Genomic DNA, 19,556 nt, shown 5'->3' on the forward strand with positions numbered 1-19,556 from the left:
ATAGCAAACAATTCAAGCGTGTAATTGTGCTTGCAAATGGCGTTCATGAGTACCAAGTCAATTAGGCTATTTATAGAAGAGACTTCTTAGAAACTGAAAATTTTATGAACATGATTAATGCGTTGTCCTCGGATCAAAATATGTAATATAGAATAAGATAATTAACAGGTTTTGCACGGGATTGTCGAACCGCATCAATTGGCGTGTATAAAGTCGAAGAAAACACGGCCGCTCTTCACCGCCGCATAAGGCACATACAAGGATAGTGTGTTTTCGTGAGTACGATGAATTCCACACAGTGACACATTGGTAAAAAAGAAGCGAAACATTGGCAATGTGGATAGCGTCAATTAATGGCGCTGTTGTTATGGTGCTGGTATGTGCGGCATGTGGAGTTGCGGCCGTAGCAACAGTGCAAGCTAGGCCGGATTTCAGTAAGTAACTTTGCTGTTGTAGTTGGTTAGTTTGAATTTTATAGAAAAGTTCTCGAGTTATCGTTGTTTATTGGCCAAATAAATAACTTTTTAGCTCATCTATATTTTGAAAAAAATGAGCTATTGTCATCACCTTGGCGTCGGCGTCCGGTTAAGTTTTGCGTTTAGGTCCACTTTTCTCATAAACCATCAATGCTATTGCATTCAAACTTGGTACACTTACTTACCATCATAAGGGGACTGGGCAGGCAAAGTAAGATAAGGCCAGCATTTTTTAGCTCATCTATTTTTTTTTTTAAATAATGAGCTTTTGTCATCACCTTGGCGTCGGCGTTGGCGTCGGCGTCCGCTAAGTTTTGCGTTTAGATCCACTTTTCTCAGAAAGTATCAATGCTATTGCATTCAAACATTGTACACATACTAACTATCATGAGGGGACTGGGCAGGCAAAGTTAGATAAATCTGGCGTGCAATTTGACAGAATTATGTGCCCTTTTTATACTTAGAAAATTGAAATGTTAAGTTTTGTGTTTAGGTCCATTTTATTCCTTAAGTATCAAAGCTATTGCTTTCAAACTTGCAACACTTACTAACTATTATAAGGGGACTGTGCAGGCAAAGTTATGTAACTCTGACTGGCATTTTGACAGAATTATGTGCCCTTTTTATACTTAGAAAATTGAAAATTTGGTTAAGTTTTGTGTTTAGGTCCACTTTATTCTTACAGTATCAAAGCTATTGCTTTCATACTTGCAACTAATGGTATCACGTTCACAGGTTTTTCTAAACGTTTAAACGAAATGAAATAAACGAAACGTTACCGTTTAAACGGTATCCCTATGTCCGTTTAAAAAGCACCTGTAACATCGCATTTCCAAACTGAAAATAGTAATAATTTCCGAAAGTAATATTCAGTGCATATCCCATTCGCGCAATGACGTCATATTAAAACCATACAATATTATAAAACAGACCATCAGTATCACCACATGTGTATTCTTCATTCTATAAAAACAATTTAAAGAAGGTCAAACAGAATGTAAAATCGATGAAAAATACTGTTTCCGAAAACGACACTCCGAAAAAATGCACGTACTTTGCACATGAAATACAATGTGCATATCGTTTGACCGCAGAAAATGAAAAACCAGTTAACTAGCAAAACGTAATCAATATATAATTTGGTTAAACTATTTTTTTCAACATGCTACCGCAGTGTTTTACTTTGCTTATCAATCACTTAAAATATTTCAAGATGGCGGCATATGCACTGTTTCGTTGCCAAGTTGTAAGATTTTTGGAAAGTAGCGAAGATTTTCCGTAAGTTTCCGTTCATGTCTTTGCCATCCGCTAACCAATAAGAAATAAATTACTGCCGAATTCGGTAGCCCGGATTTACCGCAAGTACCCGGATTTCGCAGTTCGTCATTGATCTAGTTCGTACGGCTTGTCGGCTACATTATTTGCAAACCAATATTTATTATAGTGATATTGACTGTCGTTTAAACGTTAACCGTTTTGGTAAATGTTTTTGAGCAAAACACGAAACGCGACCGTTTTAACGTTTAAACGTGACACCCTTAGTTGCAACACTTATTAACTATCATAAGGGGACTGTGCAGGCAAAGTTATGTAACTCTGACTAGCATTTGGACGGAATTATGTGCCCTTTATACTTAGAAAATTGAAAATTTTGATAAGTTTTGTGTTTTGGTCCACTTTACCCCTAAAGTATCATAGATATTGCTTTCATACTTGGAACACTCGCAAACTATCATACGGGGACAGTAAAGGACAGCTTGCATTACTCTGGTTGTCATTTTTACGGAATTATGGCCCTTTTTTGACTTAGTAACTTTGAATATATATGGTTAAAGTTTGTGTTTAGATCCACTTTACTTCTAAAGTATCAAGGCTATTGCTTTCAAACTTCAAATACTTTCATGCTATCATTAGGGTACTGTACCTGGCAATTGAATTTTACCTTGACCTTTGAATGAAATTGACTCTCAAGTTCAAATTATTAAATTTTGCTAAAATTGTCATAACTTCTTTATTTATGATTAGATTTGATTGATACTTTGACAAAACAACTCTTACCTGACAAACCACAATAGACTCCACTCAAACCATCCCCCACCACGCCCCCCCCCCCACCGAATCGAATCCCCCCACCAAAATTTTTTTTTTTATATAAAGATCCTCTTATAAATGCCCTCACACCCTCACACTGTACCCCATCCCCCCGACCCCCACCCCCAACTTTTTTTTTTAAATGATTAAAAAACACAAATATTTATTTTTATTATTTTATTTTTGAAATACTGTCCAACCATCCCACCCAAGAATCCCCCCCCACCCCCAAAAAGTAATATATATATATATATATATATATATATATATATATATATATATATATATATATATATATATATATATATATATATATATATATATATATATATATATATATATATAATGTTTTTGCATTTTTTGGCATTTTTGGAAGATAATGTAAAAAATGACTACACCCCCACACTATACACCCCTCTCAATCAACCCCTCCCTCCTTTGTGATAGAAATTGAGATAGGTCCCTTCACCTTTAAAAAGAAAAATAGATGAACGGTCTGCTCTTGTTTTTAATTATTGTACGTATCCGCGTATTATTTCTGTATGTGTAATGATACCTAGATTGTGTATTTTGTTGTAAAATAAGGCAACTTTCAACAACCATTGCTGTTGGACTAACTCTTTTACGACGAGGAGTGTCTGACTTCCACTCTGGAGGTTGCCGGTGCAATACCCAGTTGGAATTAGGATTTTTAACTTGAATGAGGACTAGGAAAAAACGATCTAGTTAATGGGTTTAAGGAGGTCAATGCGGATCCCGCTTGTGTAGAGAATGGCGCTTGAGAAGCGGTTGTTCTGGGCCTTGAAACATTAAGAGGGGGGAGTGAAATAAGGTCAATTCTTACAACCTTACTGATGGGAATAGCTCTTTAGTGATGCGGTTATAGTAACATACTTACAATCTGGAGGTCGTGGGTTCAATTGGAGCTTAGGATTTTTGTGATCGAGATATTATTTCGCGTTGTTAACAACAATTCTTTTTGTAAACTCAGTTTAAACAATCTATTATCTAAACAAAACAAGCATGCAAGCCAGTTATTTCGTATTATTCTTTTCTTTAATATTTAACATTAATAATTCAGTAAGGTATCAATATGCTATTAGGACTATGGTATTGGACCCTGATATTTATATAAAGGTTCTGAAATTATTAATGGTACTATCTATTCTTTAGGAACTATGCTATGTTCAAAGGACTTCGGATATTGTGTGTGTTCCTTACGCAGAATAACATATTTTTCTTCCTTTGTCACCGCAACGGAATTACTAGTCTAATTTCAACTACGGTATTCACCGAACAGATCGAGCCATATTACTTACCTGCGTCGGCGACCGCGTAAAGCTCTGGTAAAGGTAAATGTGCAAGATCTGCATATCAATGCGTTCACTAAACGTATTCAGTTGGCACTACACTTATATGTTCTGGGTCACTAGTTGAGGTCACTGACCCAAGTTTTATATCCATGACCTACAATTTAGGAGAATTGTGCCCCTTTTGAACTTGAATACTTGGTTAACGTAATCGTATACCATCTCAAGTTCGTTGTTTCTACTACATTTATTCAGGTGACACGTCACTCTTAAAGCTCAGGTAAAGATTAGTGGGCAACATTTCCACATCACTGATTCTTTTATAATTTTTTGGGGTCATTGTGTGAGACATTGACGTGCACCTTAGCAGAATTATGCCACTGATGGTACCAATTAAACTTTATACATATTTGAAAACGTTTTGTGCAACAGCTTTTATCATAAGCTGAAATGCATTCCTAGCATGGGTTTGCATGGGATCAAGGTCATGTTCACTGAAGAAAAGAGATAACAAAAATATATGTACACGAAATATCTTCAGTTATGATGGAGATATAGTAGTTAAATTATGTGTGTATGTAGACGTGGCGAGGCTTATCTAGCAACGGCATGTATTTGGGGCCAGTGGGGTCAAGTTTGCTTCTACTGAAAAAAGATGTTTCTGCTCATTAACTTTAGTTTGGATGTAGTAAGTGTGATATAAGTTTAAAAGTGTCAGCTAACATGCAGACCTAGGGCGTGATTGCATTTGCAGCAATTAGGGTCGAGATAATTGTAACTAAAAATAGAAAATGAGAATCGATAAATAACTGAAGTATTGAGCTGTATTTTGCGTAGTTGTAGTTTGTATGCAGTCTGCACCTCCAATAATACAAATAAACTAACGAAAACATTTAAAGACTTGTATATTGACATAATCATACTTCTTATTTTATAATATACATAGTCAGCTGTAAGTTTAAATACATTGCATGCATACAACATGTATTCAACTTCAAATATTTCTTAGACTAGTTGTTACTATAGTCAGTGAATTAAATAAAATTGTAATTATACCACCAACGATAACGGCTAATCGAACGCGCTGCGCTGTCTGAGGGCAGCTTTTGTTTAAACAACAAACACTAGTCTGGAGACTAAATAACAACCTGACCCATTTAAAATCTTTTCAAATAGGGTAAGATTGTTTGTACCTGCATATGGGTTTTCCATAGTTATACCATAGCTATTACCCAGATCGCCACACATAAAACCCATCTAATCCGTATAGACACAAATAACGTTGATCCACTATATGTACCAACGACAGATACTGTTTGATAATTATTGATAAGCACGTGATTTTCAAACGTTTTTAATCAGCCAGCTGTGTGTGCATGCCTGAGATTAGTGGTATTTCCCAAAATATAGCGAATTCCAGAGTTACGCCAATGACCAGACTTTATATATACAGATTGCTACTTAAACGGCGAAATAATTCTGAGAAACCCCAATCCGAGCAAAATGGTCTGGGTGAACGCCTCGAATGCCGTCAACGCTTCATGCAGAGCCGCGTTCCTCGTGGATTCACCGCAGACCGACGCCGACCGAGCATCCGTCAGAATCAGCGGCTGTTCCACGGTACGCGTTTTATAAAATGTTAAACCTGTAACAGTCAGATAAGCACTTTAACATGTTAATAGTCCTTAGGAAAATGTATTTAAAATGAAAGACCTTTCTTACCAGATTCAAGTTGTAGAGCTTTCATTTCCAACCATAAGATAATGATGAGAAGCAAACAGCATAAAACCTTAATATACTGACAGTTATTCGCGGGTTGTTCTGGTTGTATGCTGGTGGCATATATCCATTTTTGCTTTTCTTCTGAGTGAGAATGGGTTAATATTGGAAACATGTTTCAAGCATCTTCTTTGTTTGCTGCCGGTAGGATAGTATATAGCAGTCGCTCTGTCCGTCTGTACGTCCGGCATTCCTCGAGATATACGAAATTCACAATGTCGATAAGTTACGATCAGAAGCTTTTTTATGAAATTTTAAACGAGCGGAAATAACCCCTTTAAAACGCAATGTCAAAAGTTTCACAATGTGTGATGTAACACTTGGAGATAACTTCTCTCTCATTTAACCAATTTATGCCTAGCGTCTAGAAAAAAGGCCTTGGGAAACAGCGTAGACCCAGATGAGACGCCGCATGATGCGACGTCTCCTCAGGGTCTGCGCTGTTTGCTTAAAGGAATATTCTAAATAAAGAAATAATTATACTAGACATCCCTAATTTTGGAAATAAATTGTTGCAATTTAGAATGATGAGAGAGTCCCGTAGGCATGAATGGGTTGAGTCTAATGATATTCACACGCACAATCTCAGAGGAGTTGGTGCACAAAACAGTGCGACGGGCAGAATCAAGCACGCATGCACGGAAGCCTTTCGGTGCGGGATACTTACATACAATATAATTAAATATTTTGTATCTGCCTACTGAGTTTTTCTTCACTGATAAATAACACGTAGCAGAACATAAAACACTCCGTCTTGATATTGGTACAATATTGCACATTTAAAGATTTTTAGTAAAGTAGGTTGAATTATAGACCTGTGTTTTATAATATGCACTACATTTATTACTGACAAATTTTCAATAATTATATTATCATTTCCTTTTTATACAAATGTCTACTGGTCAGTTTTTATTTCTTTTCACAGAATAACCGTTTATATGCCCCACTTAAATGTCCCTTAAAATATGGAAAAAAAACATTCTTCACCTGTGTCGCGCGTTTCTCAAAAAGTATTGCTTGTATTTGCATGAGTCGTAAAAAAGATATCAAGCAGCACATAAATATGTGCATCATATTTTGGTTCGGATATTATTGTCATAAACGAAGTTATGGCCCCCTTTTTTTAAGAAAAAAAAACGTTATTTTTTTGACGCGCTTACCTTGAAATTTACCAATATTAGAGTGCTGAATCTTTACAAACATATTAACCAGTATGTGACCTTGCGCACCTCCATATTTTGCTTCGGATATTCTCTATACAACAGGTCTTATGGTGTCTTTTGTAGCAATATTTTTTATTAGCTCACCTATTTTTTGAAAAAAAAAATGAGCTATTGTCATCACCTTGGCGTCGGCGTCGGCGTTGGCGTTGGCGTTGGCGTCCGGTTAAGTTTTGCGTTTAGGTCCACTTGTCTCAGAAAGTATCAATGCTATTGCATTCAAACTTGGTACACTTACTAACTATCATGAGGGGACTGGGCAGGCAAAGTTAGATAACTCTGGCGTGCATTTTGACAGAATTATGTGCCCTTTTTATACTTAGAAATTTGAAAATTTTGGTTAAGTTTTGCGTTTAGGTCCACTTTTCTCAGTGAGTATCAATGCTATTGCATTCAAACTTGTTACACTTACTTACTATCATGAGGGGACTGGGCAGGCAAAGTTAGATAACTCTGGCATGCATTTTGACAGAATTATGTGCCCTTTTTATACTTAGAAAATTGAAACTTTTGGTTAAGTTTTGTGTTTAGGTCCATTTTATTCCTTAAGCATCAAAGCTATTGCTTTCATACTTGCAACACTTACTAACTTTCATAAGGGGACTGTGCAGGCAAAGTAATGTAACTCTGACTGGCATTTTGACAGAATTATGTGCCCTTTTTATACTTAGAAAATTGAAAATTTGATTAAGTTTTGTGTTTAGGTCCACTTTATTCCTACAGTATCAAAGCTATTGCTTTCATACTTGCAACACTTATTAACTATCATAAGGGGACCGTGCAGGCAAAGTTATGTAACTCTGACTGGCATTTGGACGGAATTATGGGCCCTTTATACTTAGAAAATTGAAAATTTGGTTAAGATTTATGTTTTGGTCCACTTTACCCCTAAAGTATCATAGATATTGCTTTCATACTTGGAACACTCAAAAACTATCATAAGGGTACAGTAAAAGGACAAGTTGCATAACTCTGGTTGTCATTGTTACGGAATTATGGCCCTTTTTTGACTTAGTAACTTTTAATATATGTTTAAATTTTGTGTTTCAATCCACTTTACTTCTTAAGTATCAAGGCTATTGCTTTCAAACTTCAAATACTTTCATGCTATCATGAGGTTACTTTACCTGGCAAGTTGAATTTTACCTTGACCTTTGAATGACCTTGACTCTCAAGGTCAAATTATTAAATTTTGCTAAAATTGCAATAACTTCTTTATTTATGTTTAGATTTGATTGATACTTTGACGAAACTACTCTTACCTGACATACCACAATAGACTCCACCCAAACCGTCCCCCGTGCCCTCCCCCCCTCCCCCCCTCCCCCCCACCTCCCCCCTCCCCCCTATTTTTTTTTAAGATCATCTCACAAATGACCACCACACCCTCACACTATACCCCCACCCCCACCCCCCCCACCCCCACCCCCAATTTTTTTTCTTTTATTTTTTTTTTTTTTTTTTTAAGATCATCTCACAAATTACCACCACACCCTCACACTATACCCCACCCCCCCCCAATTTTTTTTTTAAACGGTTATGTTTGAAATACCGTCCAACCATCGCACCCAAAAAATCCCCCCCATCGCCCTTCCACCCACCCCCACCCACCACCCCCCACCCCCACCCCCCCCCCCCGCCCCCGATTTTTTTTCGCCTTTTTGGAAGATAATGTAATGTCCACCCCACACTATACACCCCTCTTCACTCCACCCCTCCCTCCTTTGTGATTGAAAATGAGAGTCCCTTCACCTTTAAAACGAAAATAGATGAGCGGTCTGCACCCGCAAGGCGGTGCTCTTGTTTTACTTAAGCGGCGGGTCATTAGAAAAGAGTATTACTTTTAGAGGGCTGAAACTGTGCAAACATATCAACCGGTGTGTGAAGTTTCGCATATCTATATTTTAGTTAAGTTTTTCCCCTACGGATACATTTTTAGTGTCGTATCTCTTGAACGTAAATCGTTAATGTACACGATTTTCCTATCTTTTTCATGGCGTAAACACGTTTGGCATTATAGTGCAAAGCAGTATATTGTCGTTAAAGTTCCATTTATTCACGTGTGCACGGTGTCTTTCAGGACACCGATATAAGTGTTGTTTTTAGCGCTGAAAACGGGATACCGGATTTGGTAACGGAGGAGTCTGCCATGTTCTACACAATACGTTGCCTCGTCACACCCGGTGAAGGATTCACGCGCGACTACGTGGACAAAAGCTGGGTAACTCACGTGTAAGTGACCTTCCATGATTTCCTGTTTGGATTAGATTTATGTTAACTAAAAAAAAACGCAAGCAAAACATTTCTTTAATTACCGCCAGCTTTTTACAAGGTGCGTAAAATAAAAAGTAAATAAAAGTAGATATATCAAAGATTTGATTTCCGTATGTATGTAAACGTCAACGACCCGTATGTTATTTTTTCATAAAATGACTTTTGAGTGGACTTACAAAACAATTAACTTTGTGGCGCCCGCGTGCACTATTTGTTCGGACTTTAGTCCGTTCATCGTCGTGGTTATTTACTGGTCCATCGATGTTATGTCTGTATTATTGTTTAGGTAGTTGAATTCATAAACACTCGTTACGGATCACATTGCTAAATTGAACGATATATTCACTCATTTATCCACTTCCGGTTCAGGGTCAACACGAAGAAGTTGGAAAATGCGACTCCAAAACTGAAGCTGGACTCCAGTATCTTTAAGCCGACGAAACCTCCAGAACGGACGGACGTGTCGCCGGTGACGGGCATGCCTGGCATGACTGTCAGAACGGTGGCTACCACCACCACGTTGCCCTCCGCCAAGTTATTCGAGGAACTCAGCTGGGTTGTACAAGGACCGGGTTCGTCATAGTCACTGTTTTTATTATATTATTTCTTCGAACCCACATGGATTGTACAAGGACCGGGTTCGTCATAGTTACTGTTTTATTATGATATTATTTCATAGCAAAAGACGACGCAATGTCACTGATTCGAACTTAAGCGGCTTTGATGATTAACCGTGTGAGCATCCCGGCCTTTGTAAACATATCCTCTAAAGGGACCTTTTCACAGAATTTGGCATGTGTTGAAATTTGTCATTAAATGCTTTATATTGATAAATCTAAACATTGGATCTAAAATGCCCCAGTAAAAAAGCAAGAATACAATTAAAGAAATTAAAAAAGTAACCCTCAACTGGGCTCGAACCACTGACCCTTGATGTAAAATTCAAACGCTTAGCCATGCGTGCTTATACCACGAGTGAGGTATTTCATACTTGACATTAGCAATCCTCGAATTGTAACAAAATATAACGACTACAACAAAACACTCCAAATTATTTAATCGTTTCGCGTTGCAACGCTTTATAATTTCCAGGTTTTAAAAGAAATGCATATAATGGATATTTTAGAGGACGGTAAATGTTCAGTATTACTGTTTCCTCATAAATATCATAACTACAACGAAAATTTGCAAATCTGAAACATTTTTTTCTTAATTTTGTCAATTTATCAAAACGTGAAAAGGTCCCTTTAAAACCTTAATCTTTGAAACAAGCTGTTGTGTAGTTAACTACAACGGAACCCGTCCCATCTGCTGATCCCTAACTTGACATATCGCCACTGACGCTCGCGCGAGCTCCCTAGGTATCACTTGCCCTTGCTCTTCCAGTGAGTTTCCCGGGTTCGAGTCCCGGACTGGCTACACAATTTTCGCCATCTGCCGATTAAAATATTTCCAAACATGTGATTTGTCGCCGCAGTGATCAGCATGAAAACAGCTATACAACAAATCGAGGACATCGACTAGCTCGAAAGGAGTTTTTTTCGAGACACACGGGCCAGCATTCCGCTGGTTGCCACAATAGTATATGCCTTTATAACTTGAGTGCGTAGATGAGAAGTGTATTTACAGATCGTTGTTGCGTCTTCACGACACCTTATTAATTACGGATATATACGTTGTAGTTTACAAGTTACTCGCGAATTTAGTCCACCAGTATTGCGACTCCACTAAAAATCTCCGAAAAATCTTAGCAAAACTGTTCGTGTTCACGGTTTTTTTTTCTGAAAATAATATTTTCCAGTAGACATCGGCAAGACACTGCAGTTTCCAGACATCTTCCAGTAGAACTCGCTAAGACACTGCAGTTCCCAGACATCTTCCAGTAGACCTTGGTAAGACACTGCAGTTTCAAGGCATCTTCCAGTAGACCTCGCTAAGACACTGCAGTTTCAAGGCATCTTCCAGTAGACCTCGTTAAGACACTGCAGTTTCAAGGCATCTTCCAGTAGACCTCGTTAAGACACTGCAGTTTCAAGGCATCTTCCAGTAGACCATGGTAAGACACTGCAGTTTCAAGGCATCTTCCAGTAGACCATGGTAAGACACGGCAGTTTCCAGGCATCTTCCAGTAGACCTCGGTAAGACATGGCAGTTTCCAGGCATCTTCAAGTAGACATCGGTAAGAAACAGCAGTTCCCAGGCATTTTCTAGTAGACCTTGGTAAGACACTGCAGTTTCCAAACATCTTCCTCGTTACCATCCGCTTAGCCATCAGCTCGAAGAAACTCAACTTTTCAAGAAGTAAGTGACTGTCGAGCTTACTGTCCATTGGGAACAACAGTGTGCACTGGCAAGTAACAGATAATGGTTGAAGTACGTAGACGTTAAATAACAATGCCCTGACACTCACTGGTTTGCCCAACACTGACAAGATCAGATGGGAACAGGAGTTCTCCAGCCACATCCATTTGAAAGATGCTGAAATGTGATGGACAGTAGGATTCATGTAGGAAACTCGCCATGCAGAAATCACAAAGGCATGTGAGAGGCGTGCCAGCTTGCAGTGGTTAAGGCGGAGCGTCTTTAGCCGGAAGTTCACCGTGTATGAGAAGTGTTGAGTTAAATGCATTTTCGTAAAGGGTCGATCAGATTAGCCTGTGCAGTGCAGCGTTAAGGGTCAACAAGATTAGCCTGTGCAGTCTGCAAAAAATACTTTCTTTTAACAAAAATACCCTAAACAGTTGAAAGTGTCGTACCTGAGTAGTCTGGGCGGACTGCATACTATTGGATAGCAATAAACGCACGTGCTTTAAACCGCTTTTTTTCAAGTGCGAATACTGCTGCCAAACCACGTTTAGCTTGTCATAAGTTTAAAGTAGCGAAACAAGCTGCGACGATGGCACCCAGAGATGACATTAGTGTGCTGTATTCCATGGTGATTCGGCGACACAAGACAAGATAGAAGCGTGTCAAATTCGGTTCATATATGACTAAGATTTGCGCAATAATACCCACGTCCAGAGATTAACAAACGGATTGACTTGAATGCTTATTTAAGGAAAAGCACCAGCAGTTCAGCTATTTAAGTCATTGTAAGACACTTTGTTTCAATGGTCATAGTCCCCAGAATGAGGGAATATAATAATTCACCAACAAATCTAGTCGCACACTTTCACACTGAAACCTAGTTTTTTTGCTCTAGTCTTTAAATGTTCACGTGCAAAATTAGTCGAAAAGATTTTCGCAATGACAAAAAAAGATCACTATATTAATATCGGCAACAATTCGCAAATTTACACAGGTGTGTATAATAATTAAAATTTAATAGGAGGCAATAATACTTTTGGGCGGTATTTAGAAAACCAAAAACTTCGAATGTTGGGTCTAACAAACATTACCTATCGTAAGCCCTTTGAGGACATGTGGGAACTGATGTTTTCCTTTAATCAATCATTAATCAATAATTTAAGTACGCTCATGGTGTTCAAATATTTATTCTTTGCGTGCAATATAGCTTTGATGTATGTAAATATTTGTAGGAACCAGACTCAGCACATGCTATTAAACTAAAACAACAGATTCTTTATGATATTATTTCAGAGGGTTACCGAATTAAGCCAATGAACTGCTCGGTCTCTTCTGGTATTTTAGCGGACGGATCGAGACACGTACTGCAGCTTATAGAAAACGGGTAAGTGAGACAAGACGGGTAATTGAAACAAGACGGGTAGATGAGACAAGACGGGTAAGTGAATGAAGACGAGTTAGTGAGACAAGACGGGTAAGTGAGACAAGACGGGTAAGTGAGACAAGACGGGTAAATGAAACAAGACGGGTAAATGAGACAAGACAGGTAAGTGAGACGGGTTTTTAACTTCTTATTAGTTTAATGGCGTATTTACAGGCAACTCATGTTTGTATAAGTTCAAATCAGATCACGTGGTATTTTTACGTACATGTCGCATACACCAGTCATTACAAATATATAACATTTACTTATTTTGCGCGTTATTTAAAAATTATTAAAAATATTCAAAATACATGATACATTTATAACATAATTTATTTAAGGCTGTACAATTATTTTTCTGTATCATATTTTGAATTGGTTTTGTAACATTTAACATTTTTAGCTCATCTATTTTTTGAAAAAAAATATGAGCTATTGTCATCACCTTGGCGTCGGCGTCGGCGTCGGCGTCGGCGTCTGCGTCGGCGTCGGCGTCCGGTTAAGTTTTGCGTTTAGGTCCACTTTTCTCAGAAAGTATCAATGCTATTGCATTCAAACTTGGTACACTTACTTAATATCATGAGGGGACTGGACAGGCAAAGTTAGATAACTCTGGCGTGCATTTTGACTGAATTATGTGCCCTTTTTATACTTAGAAAATTGACAATTTTGGTTAAGTTTTGCGTTTAGGTCCACTTTTTTCAGAAAGTATCAATGCTATTGCATTCAAACTTGGTACACTTACTAACTATCATGAGGGGACTGGGCAGGCAAAGTTAGATAACTCTGGCATGCATTTTGACAGAATTATGTGCCCTTTTTATAATTAAAAAATTGAAAATTTTGGTTAAGTTTTGTGTTTAGGTCCATTTTATTCCTTAAGTATCAAAGCTATTGCTTTCATACTTGAAACACTTACTAACTATCATAATGGGCCTGTGCAGGCAAAGTAATGTAACTCTGACTGGCATTTTGACAGAATTATGTGCCCTTTTTATACTTAGAAAATTGAAAATTTGGTTATGTTTTGTGTTTAGGTCCACTTTATTCCTACAGTATCAAAGCTATTGCTTTCATACTTGCAACCAGTATTAACTATCGTAAGGGGACTGTGCAGGCAAAGTTATGTAACTCTGACTGGCATTTGGACGGAATTATGGGCCCTTTATACTTAGAAAATTGAAAGTTTGGTTAAGTTTTGTGTTTTGGTCCACTTTACCCCTAAAGTATTATAGATATTGCTTTCATACTTGGAACACTCGCAAACTATCATAAGGGTACAGTAAAAGGACAAGTTGCATAACTCTGGATGTCATTTTTACGGAATTATGGCCCTTTTTTGACTTAGTAACTTTGAATATATGGTTAAATTTTGTGTTTCGATCCACTTTACTTCTTAAGTATCAAGGCTATTGCTTTCAAACTTCAAATACTTTCATGCTATCATGAGGTTACTGTACCTGGCAAGTTGAATTTTACCTTGACCTTTGAATGACCTTGACTCTCAAGGTCAAATTATTAAATTTTGCTAAAATTGCCATAACTTCTTTGTTTATGATTAGATTTGATTGATACTTTGACAAAACTACTCTTACCTGACATACCATAATAGACTCCACCCAAACCATCGCCCGTGCCCCCCCTCCCCCCCATTTTTTTTACGGTTAAAAAACTAAACTATTTATTTTGATTATTTTATGTTTGAAATACCGTCCAACCATCGCACCCAAGAAACACCCCCCCACCCCCCCCTCCCCCCACCCCCCCCTCCCCCCACCCCCCACCCGAATCCCCCCCCCTATTTTTTTTTTTTTTTTTTTAAGGTCACAAATTACCACCACACCCTCACACTATACCCCCCCCCCCCCCCCACCTCACCCCCCCCCCCCCAATTTATGTTTTTTGAAACGGTTACAAAACACAAATATTTATTTTATTATTTTATGTTTGAAATACCGTACAACCATCGCACCCAAGAATCCCCACCCCGCCCCCACCCACCCCCCACCCCCCCCCCCCCCCCCCCCTCCCCGATTTTTTTTCCCTTTTTTTCGCATTTTTGGAAGATAATGTAATAAATGTCCACACCCCCACACAATGCACCCCTCTTCTATCCACCCCTCCCTCCTTTGTGATTGAAAATGATAGTCCCTTCACCTTTAAAAAGAAAATAGATGAGCGGTCTGCACCCGCAAGGCGGTGCTCTTGTTTAACAATGTATGTGCCTAGTATGACATGCATGTGTGCATGATAATTACATGTATAACGCTAAGTACATGATGCACAACTTACTTCAAAGTTTATGTTAGTCACATATAAATTAGATTGCCATGTACTTTTGAAAGAACGCCCCTCGCTGAATCGCACAAAAAATCCATATTAATGGTACTTTATTTTTACAAAAGTACAATCATGAAAATTATATAATTGATCAACTAGAAAGATAATGATAGTCAACTTTCTTGCCACCTAAGTGTGTGATACAATAGAGACCTCGGAGCAAAATATGAGTAACTCATGGGTAGAGAGAAACGTTAACCACCTGGCCCATTCAGATTATGATAACGAGAGTGATCAATAAATCAGGTCTATGGCCATTCATATCTATTACTAATGCACGTATTTTGACCGTTCGCATTTACTAGCCGAGATGCTATGGTACGTACTTCATACTTGCATGTCATGTAGATCAGGGTTTTATACCTAAAATGCGGCGAAAAGTCCAAACAAACATACAAAGCAGATTTATTTCCTTACAGGTGCTCGGTGTATAAGGACATTGTAAGCAACTTCCGTATACCAAACGCCAGCGAGCCGCATCGAGCCGTGGCGAGCTTTTGGGCCTTCCGGTTCGATGGAAGTAATGAAGTTAATCTTGCGTGCACATTAAAGGGCTGTCTTTTGAAATCCAAAAAATGTGATTGGGTTAGTTGTTAACCTGCAACTTCAATGCCGTTTTTTTCATCCATTAATTTGTATATTGAAGGGAGCTAATTGTGGCATTGCTATTTTTTTTTGCATATCTTGTGCTCTCCCTTTACTTGCAATTAAATGTGTGTCAACACAGCCTGTGTGTGAATAATATTTGTATGGTTTCTTGAATTTTAATTTACACAACACAATATGTGTCACTTTATTTTAAACGATTGTATTATGTAAATAAGCTGCATGCTTTTAATGTTAACGATGAAATTTTAAGTTTACTTATTACCATCGATGCTCCTTCTATAACACGTATTTTAGTATCCATGTAAATAAATACGTGTTGATGTATGGTTATGACATTGCGATTTTAAGTTTAACATTGAAAGTCAAGAATGTGCTTGAACTTTTCCAATGATGTTAATTCTAACATTGCAATGAGCAATGGTTTAAGTACGAAAATAAGGGAATTTTATTTCAAATGATTGAACAATGCAAACGGTTGTGTATCTTTCAACGAAAACTATGAAATTGCCTACTCACACATGATATTAACTGTAAAATTAGAAGATGCTATGTGTAATTACATTGCATGACACAAATAGAACAAAATGTCTAACATTGTTGCAGACTTGCTCTTCAAGAAGACGAAGGTCGTTTGACGATATTATTCGGATGAACAAAATCCCGTCCGCGAGTATTGTAAGCTCTCGGGACATTAGACAGAACATCCGCGATGTACAGATCGGCTTCCCGGAAATGACGACCAATGAACGTGACGTCACAATAAGGAAGCGTGACGTGAGCAACGCCGTAAAGACATCCGACAGCGGTTTCGAGGGTTACGTCCGGGTAACCATTTACGTCTATGACGAAATAGATAGAATAGAGCTTTCGCGTAAGTTCTTTGTTTCTCATTCTCGCGAAGGTTTGCAAAAACGGCTTTGAATGAAAATTCGAGTATAAAATGACAGTGTAATAGGAAAACATCAATGTATATGTGAATTATGCTTATATTCTATATGTTATAAAGCAGTGTATTATTTATACCGTTAGGAATCATAGTTTTTAATTAATGTATCCAAAATGTTTCTTTTCATAAACGGTCTAGATTGTTTCCAACAACAGCAATAAGTACACAAGAAAAATCAAATGCAATCATTGTGAGTAGATCCAAAATGTGTAGCAACATGTGAAATAAAATTTATTGAACAGTTTTTGATATCAAATCTATGGCTTTTCATTCTGCCGTATTTATTAAAATAACGAGTATGGGATTTACACAGATACGCATGGAACGTTGAATACAAAGCAACCCAGCTCGAAAAATAAATATCACCTTTATTCTTTGTAACAAACATGTTTCATCATTATATACTAGTAACTGATATCTTAGTTGCATGTACTGCTAAATTAAAAGATTCCGTGTTTTTCATGATCTGAGCTATGATAATTTGAAAACTAAACATGTTTCAATATTTAAAGAGTGCGAATATACCTGTCCACAGCCGACCTTGTTTATAAATATCATAAAAACAAGAATGTTTTATAAATATTGTTGCGGTTATCTACGAACCGCCACTGTTGATGCGCGTGAGATTAGCACGTGATTTATGTGCGAGTTTCGACGCCCTGTCGGTGATTGACCCCAGCCATGTTAGCTCGTTATGTGGTCTTGAGAAACAAATTCAATCAGGTCTGCTAATTTCGTATAATTTCTAAGAGAACCACCCGTGAGAAACAATCTCAGTTCCTTAATAAAAATAAATAGCCAGGGTACTAGGTTACAAGGTTGATAGGGTAAATGTTTGCAATGTACACTATCTTCTTTTAAACAAGTTGACAACGACTCGTTTTTAAAAGTAAAGTTTAATACAAATTAAGTATTTTTACACCGATTTGGCTAGCTGAACAAGTACGTTACATTTTTTCTTACGTTGCTTTATTTATGAATTTAAATTTGTTGATAGCGGAGATTTAATTAAATAAAAAAACAATAATGATAATGAGTTGATATTTTGCAATTAATGTTACTTCCCCTCTTGATGAAAACACATTTATAAGGCTTCTTGACATAAAATAATAAAACTATCATTCAGAAGAAAAGCTTAATTCTATTCTGTCAACAATCGGCTTTAATTGTCGGTTACATCGCCTCTGACAAAACTATCATTCCTAAAATAGTCAGAAGTATATAATAGTTTGTACTGTTTGTTGAACAGTACGATAAAATAAATATTGCTTAACCATTTAAACGTATGATTTGAATTCTTTTTTCGAATAATTTAAATTAAAACAATTTTCTATGAGTGTTCATCAGTTTAATAAACAACGATTTGGAATCTTGTGTAGAGGCAGGAAACCGCGAGGACGTTTTCTCGAGTTGTGGTACATCCAAGTAAAAGAAAGGCAAAGATTTATATTAACCCATTTATGCCTAGCGTCCTGAAAAAAAGGACATTGCAAACAGCGTAGACCCAGATGAGACGCCGCATCATGCGGCGTCTCATCTGGGTCTGCGCTGTTAGCTTAAAGGAATTTCTGTAAGAAATATTCTAAATATAGAAAAAAATATACTGGACATCCCTAATTTTGGAAATAAAATTGATCCAATTTAGAAGGATGGAAGAGTCCACTAGGCATAAATGGGTTAATTAAAGAAAGACCGTGTTAAGATTATTTAGAGTCTAACATGATTTGATAAATGTTAAATACAAATGTAACGATTGTTCCACTCGCCCTGAGCACCTCGTTTTACATTTTGAATGTCTAGTTTAAAAACGGCATTTTTGTTCTTCTTTTACAAGAAGTTTAAGCGAGCATCATCATTAATTGAATCATGGAAGTGTTTTCACTGTTGCTTTAGCATTTGAGTGAAATGTATGCAAAACACTTACATTTCATACTTATTTTCAGTTCGAAGTGCCACACCGCCTACAACATGGTTCCCCTCAGCAATGCTGACACTGACAGTTTCAGTATTCGAGTTTCTGCTGTAATGAAATGCATTGGCGAAAATGCGGTTGCAATTAGCTTTTTTTGTTATTTATTTTTTCTCCCCGTCACATAACATGAGTCAAGATATCCAATTATTTTAATTTGAAATTCCGACTGCTGCGAAAGCATTTCTATATGAGCGTTCTTTATTGCTGTGTATATACATGATAGTTTGTGCGAATAACGAAGGTTTGCTTCCAGTGTTGATAATAAGAATACTTATCGCTAACGTAAATTTCGTTTTATGCCGACCTGAGCAAAACCACAGCCCAGACATCATAAACCTGCAGACATGCCTGGTGATGAATAGGGTTTAGCCTTGACACAAGTATGTTAAAAAATACACAAGCTGCAAATGTGTTGTTTGGGTGGTGAAAACGCTATGCAAAGCACATTTTGTGCATGACGCAGCCATTGCACATGAAAGGCGCAAAAAACGCCCTTCGCTTAATTTCAAATAATTTACTTCAAATACGTTTGCGGTGTAATAAAATAATACCGATGTATGCATTTTATATTCACGATAATACAGTTGGTTTTGTAAATGCAAGTCTAATCGCTATTTGTTTTATCTTTGACATTTTTTTGTATAATTTAATATATTTATTAAGAGGGTATCATTAGATGCTTCTCTGCGAATGATGTCCTCGGCAGCTGAACGCTTGTCGATGAATAGATGATTATTGCAATCCATAAGCACACATAAGATGAACATTAAAAATGAATTAAAATGCTATAAGTATCACTTTAAGCATAC

At 37.4% G+C, this 19,556-nt stretch overlaps 1 protein-coding gene across 1 annotated transcript; it reads left to right on the forward strand.

Moving 5' to 3' along the window:
• The first annotated feature begins 229 nt into the window (after window positions 1–229).
• On the forward strand, window positions 230–18,835 carry LOC127859913 (uncharacterized). The gene is made up of 8 exons (XM_052397513.1): window positions 230–434; window positions 5,331–5,497; window positions 8,957–9,108; window positions 9,520–9,722; window positions 12,751–12,841; window positions 15,640–15,805; window positions 16,433–16,700; window positions 18,719–18,835. Exons 1-8 carry the CDS (start codon window positions 335–337, stop codon window positions 18,799–18,801), a joined length of 1,230 nt encoding a protein of 409 aa, XP_052253473.1. The 5' UTR covers window positions 230–334; the 3' UTR covers window positions 18,802–18,835.
• The last annotated feature ends 721 nt before the right edge of the window (window positions 18,836–19,556 follow it).

The sequence above is a fragment of the Dreissena polymorpha genome, chromosome 15, assembly GCF_020536995.1.
Source record: "Dreissena polymorpha isolate Duluth1 chromosome 15, UMN_Dpol_1.0, whole genome shotgun sequence".
NCBI classification, from domain to species: Eukaryota; Metazoa; Mollusca; class Bivalvia; order Myida; family Dreissenidae; genus Dreissena; species Dreissena polymorpha.

Excerpts from the sequence above, each read along its gene's own strand:
- LOC127859913 (XM_052397513.1), top strand. The coding sequence starts at position 335 with ATGTGGATAGCGTCAATTAATGGCGCTGTTGTTATGGTGCTGGTATGT. Across the intron at positions 9,723-12,750 it reads CTGGGTTGTACAAGGACCGG|AGGGTTACCGAATTAAGCCA; the intron begins GTTCGTCATAGT and ends ATATTATTTCAG. Across the intron at positions 15,806-16,432 it reads AATCCAAAAAATGTGATTGG|ACTTGCTCTTCAAGAAGACG; the intron begins GTTAGTTGTTAA and ends ACATTGTTGCAG.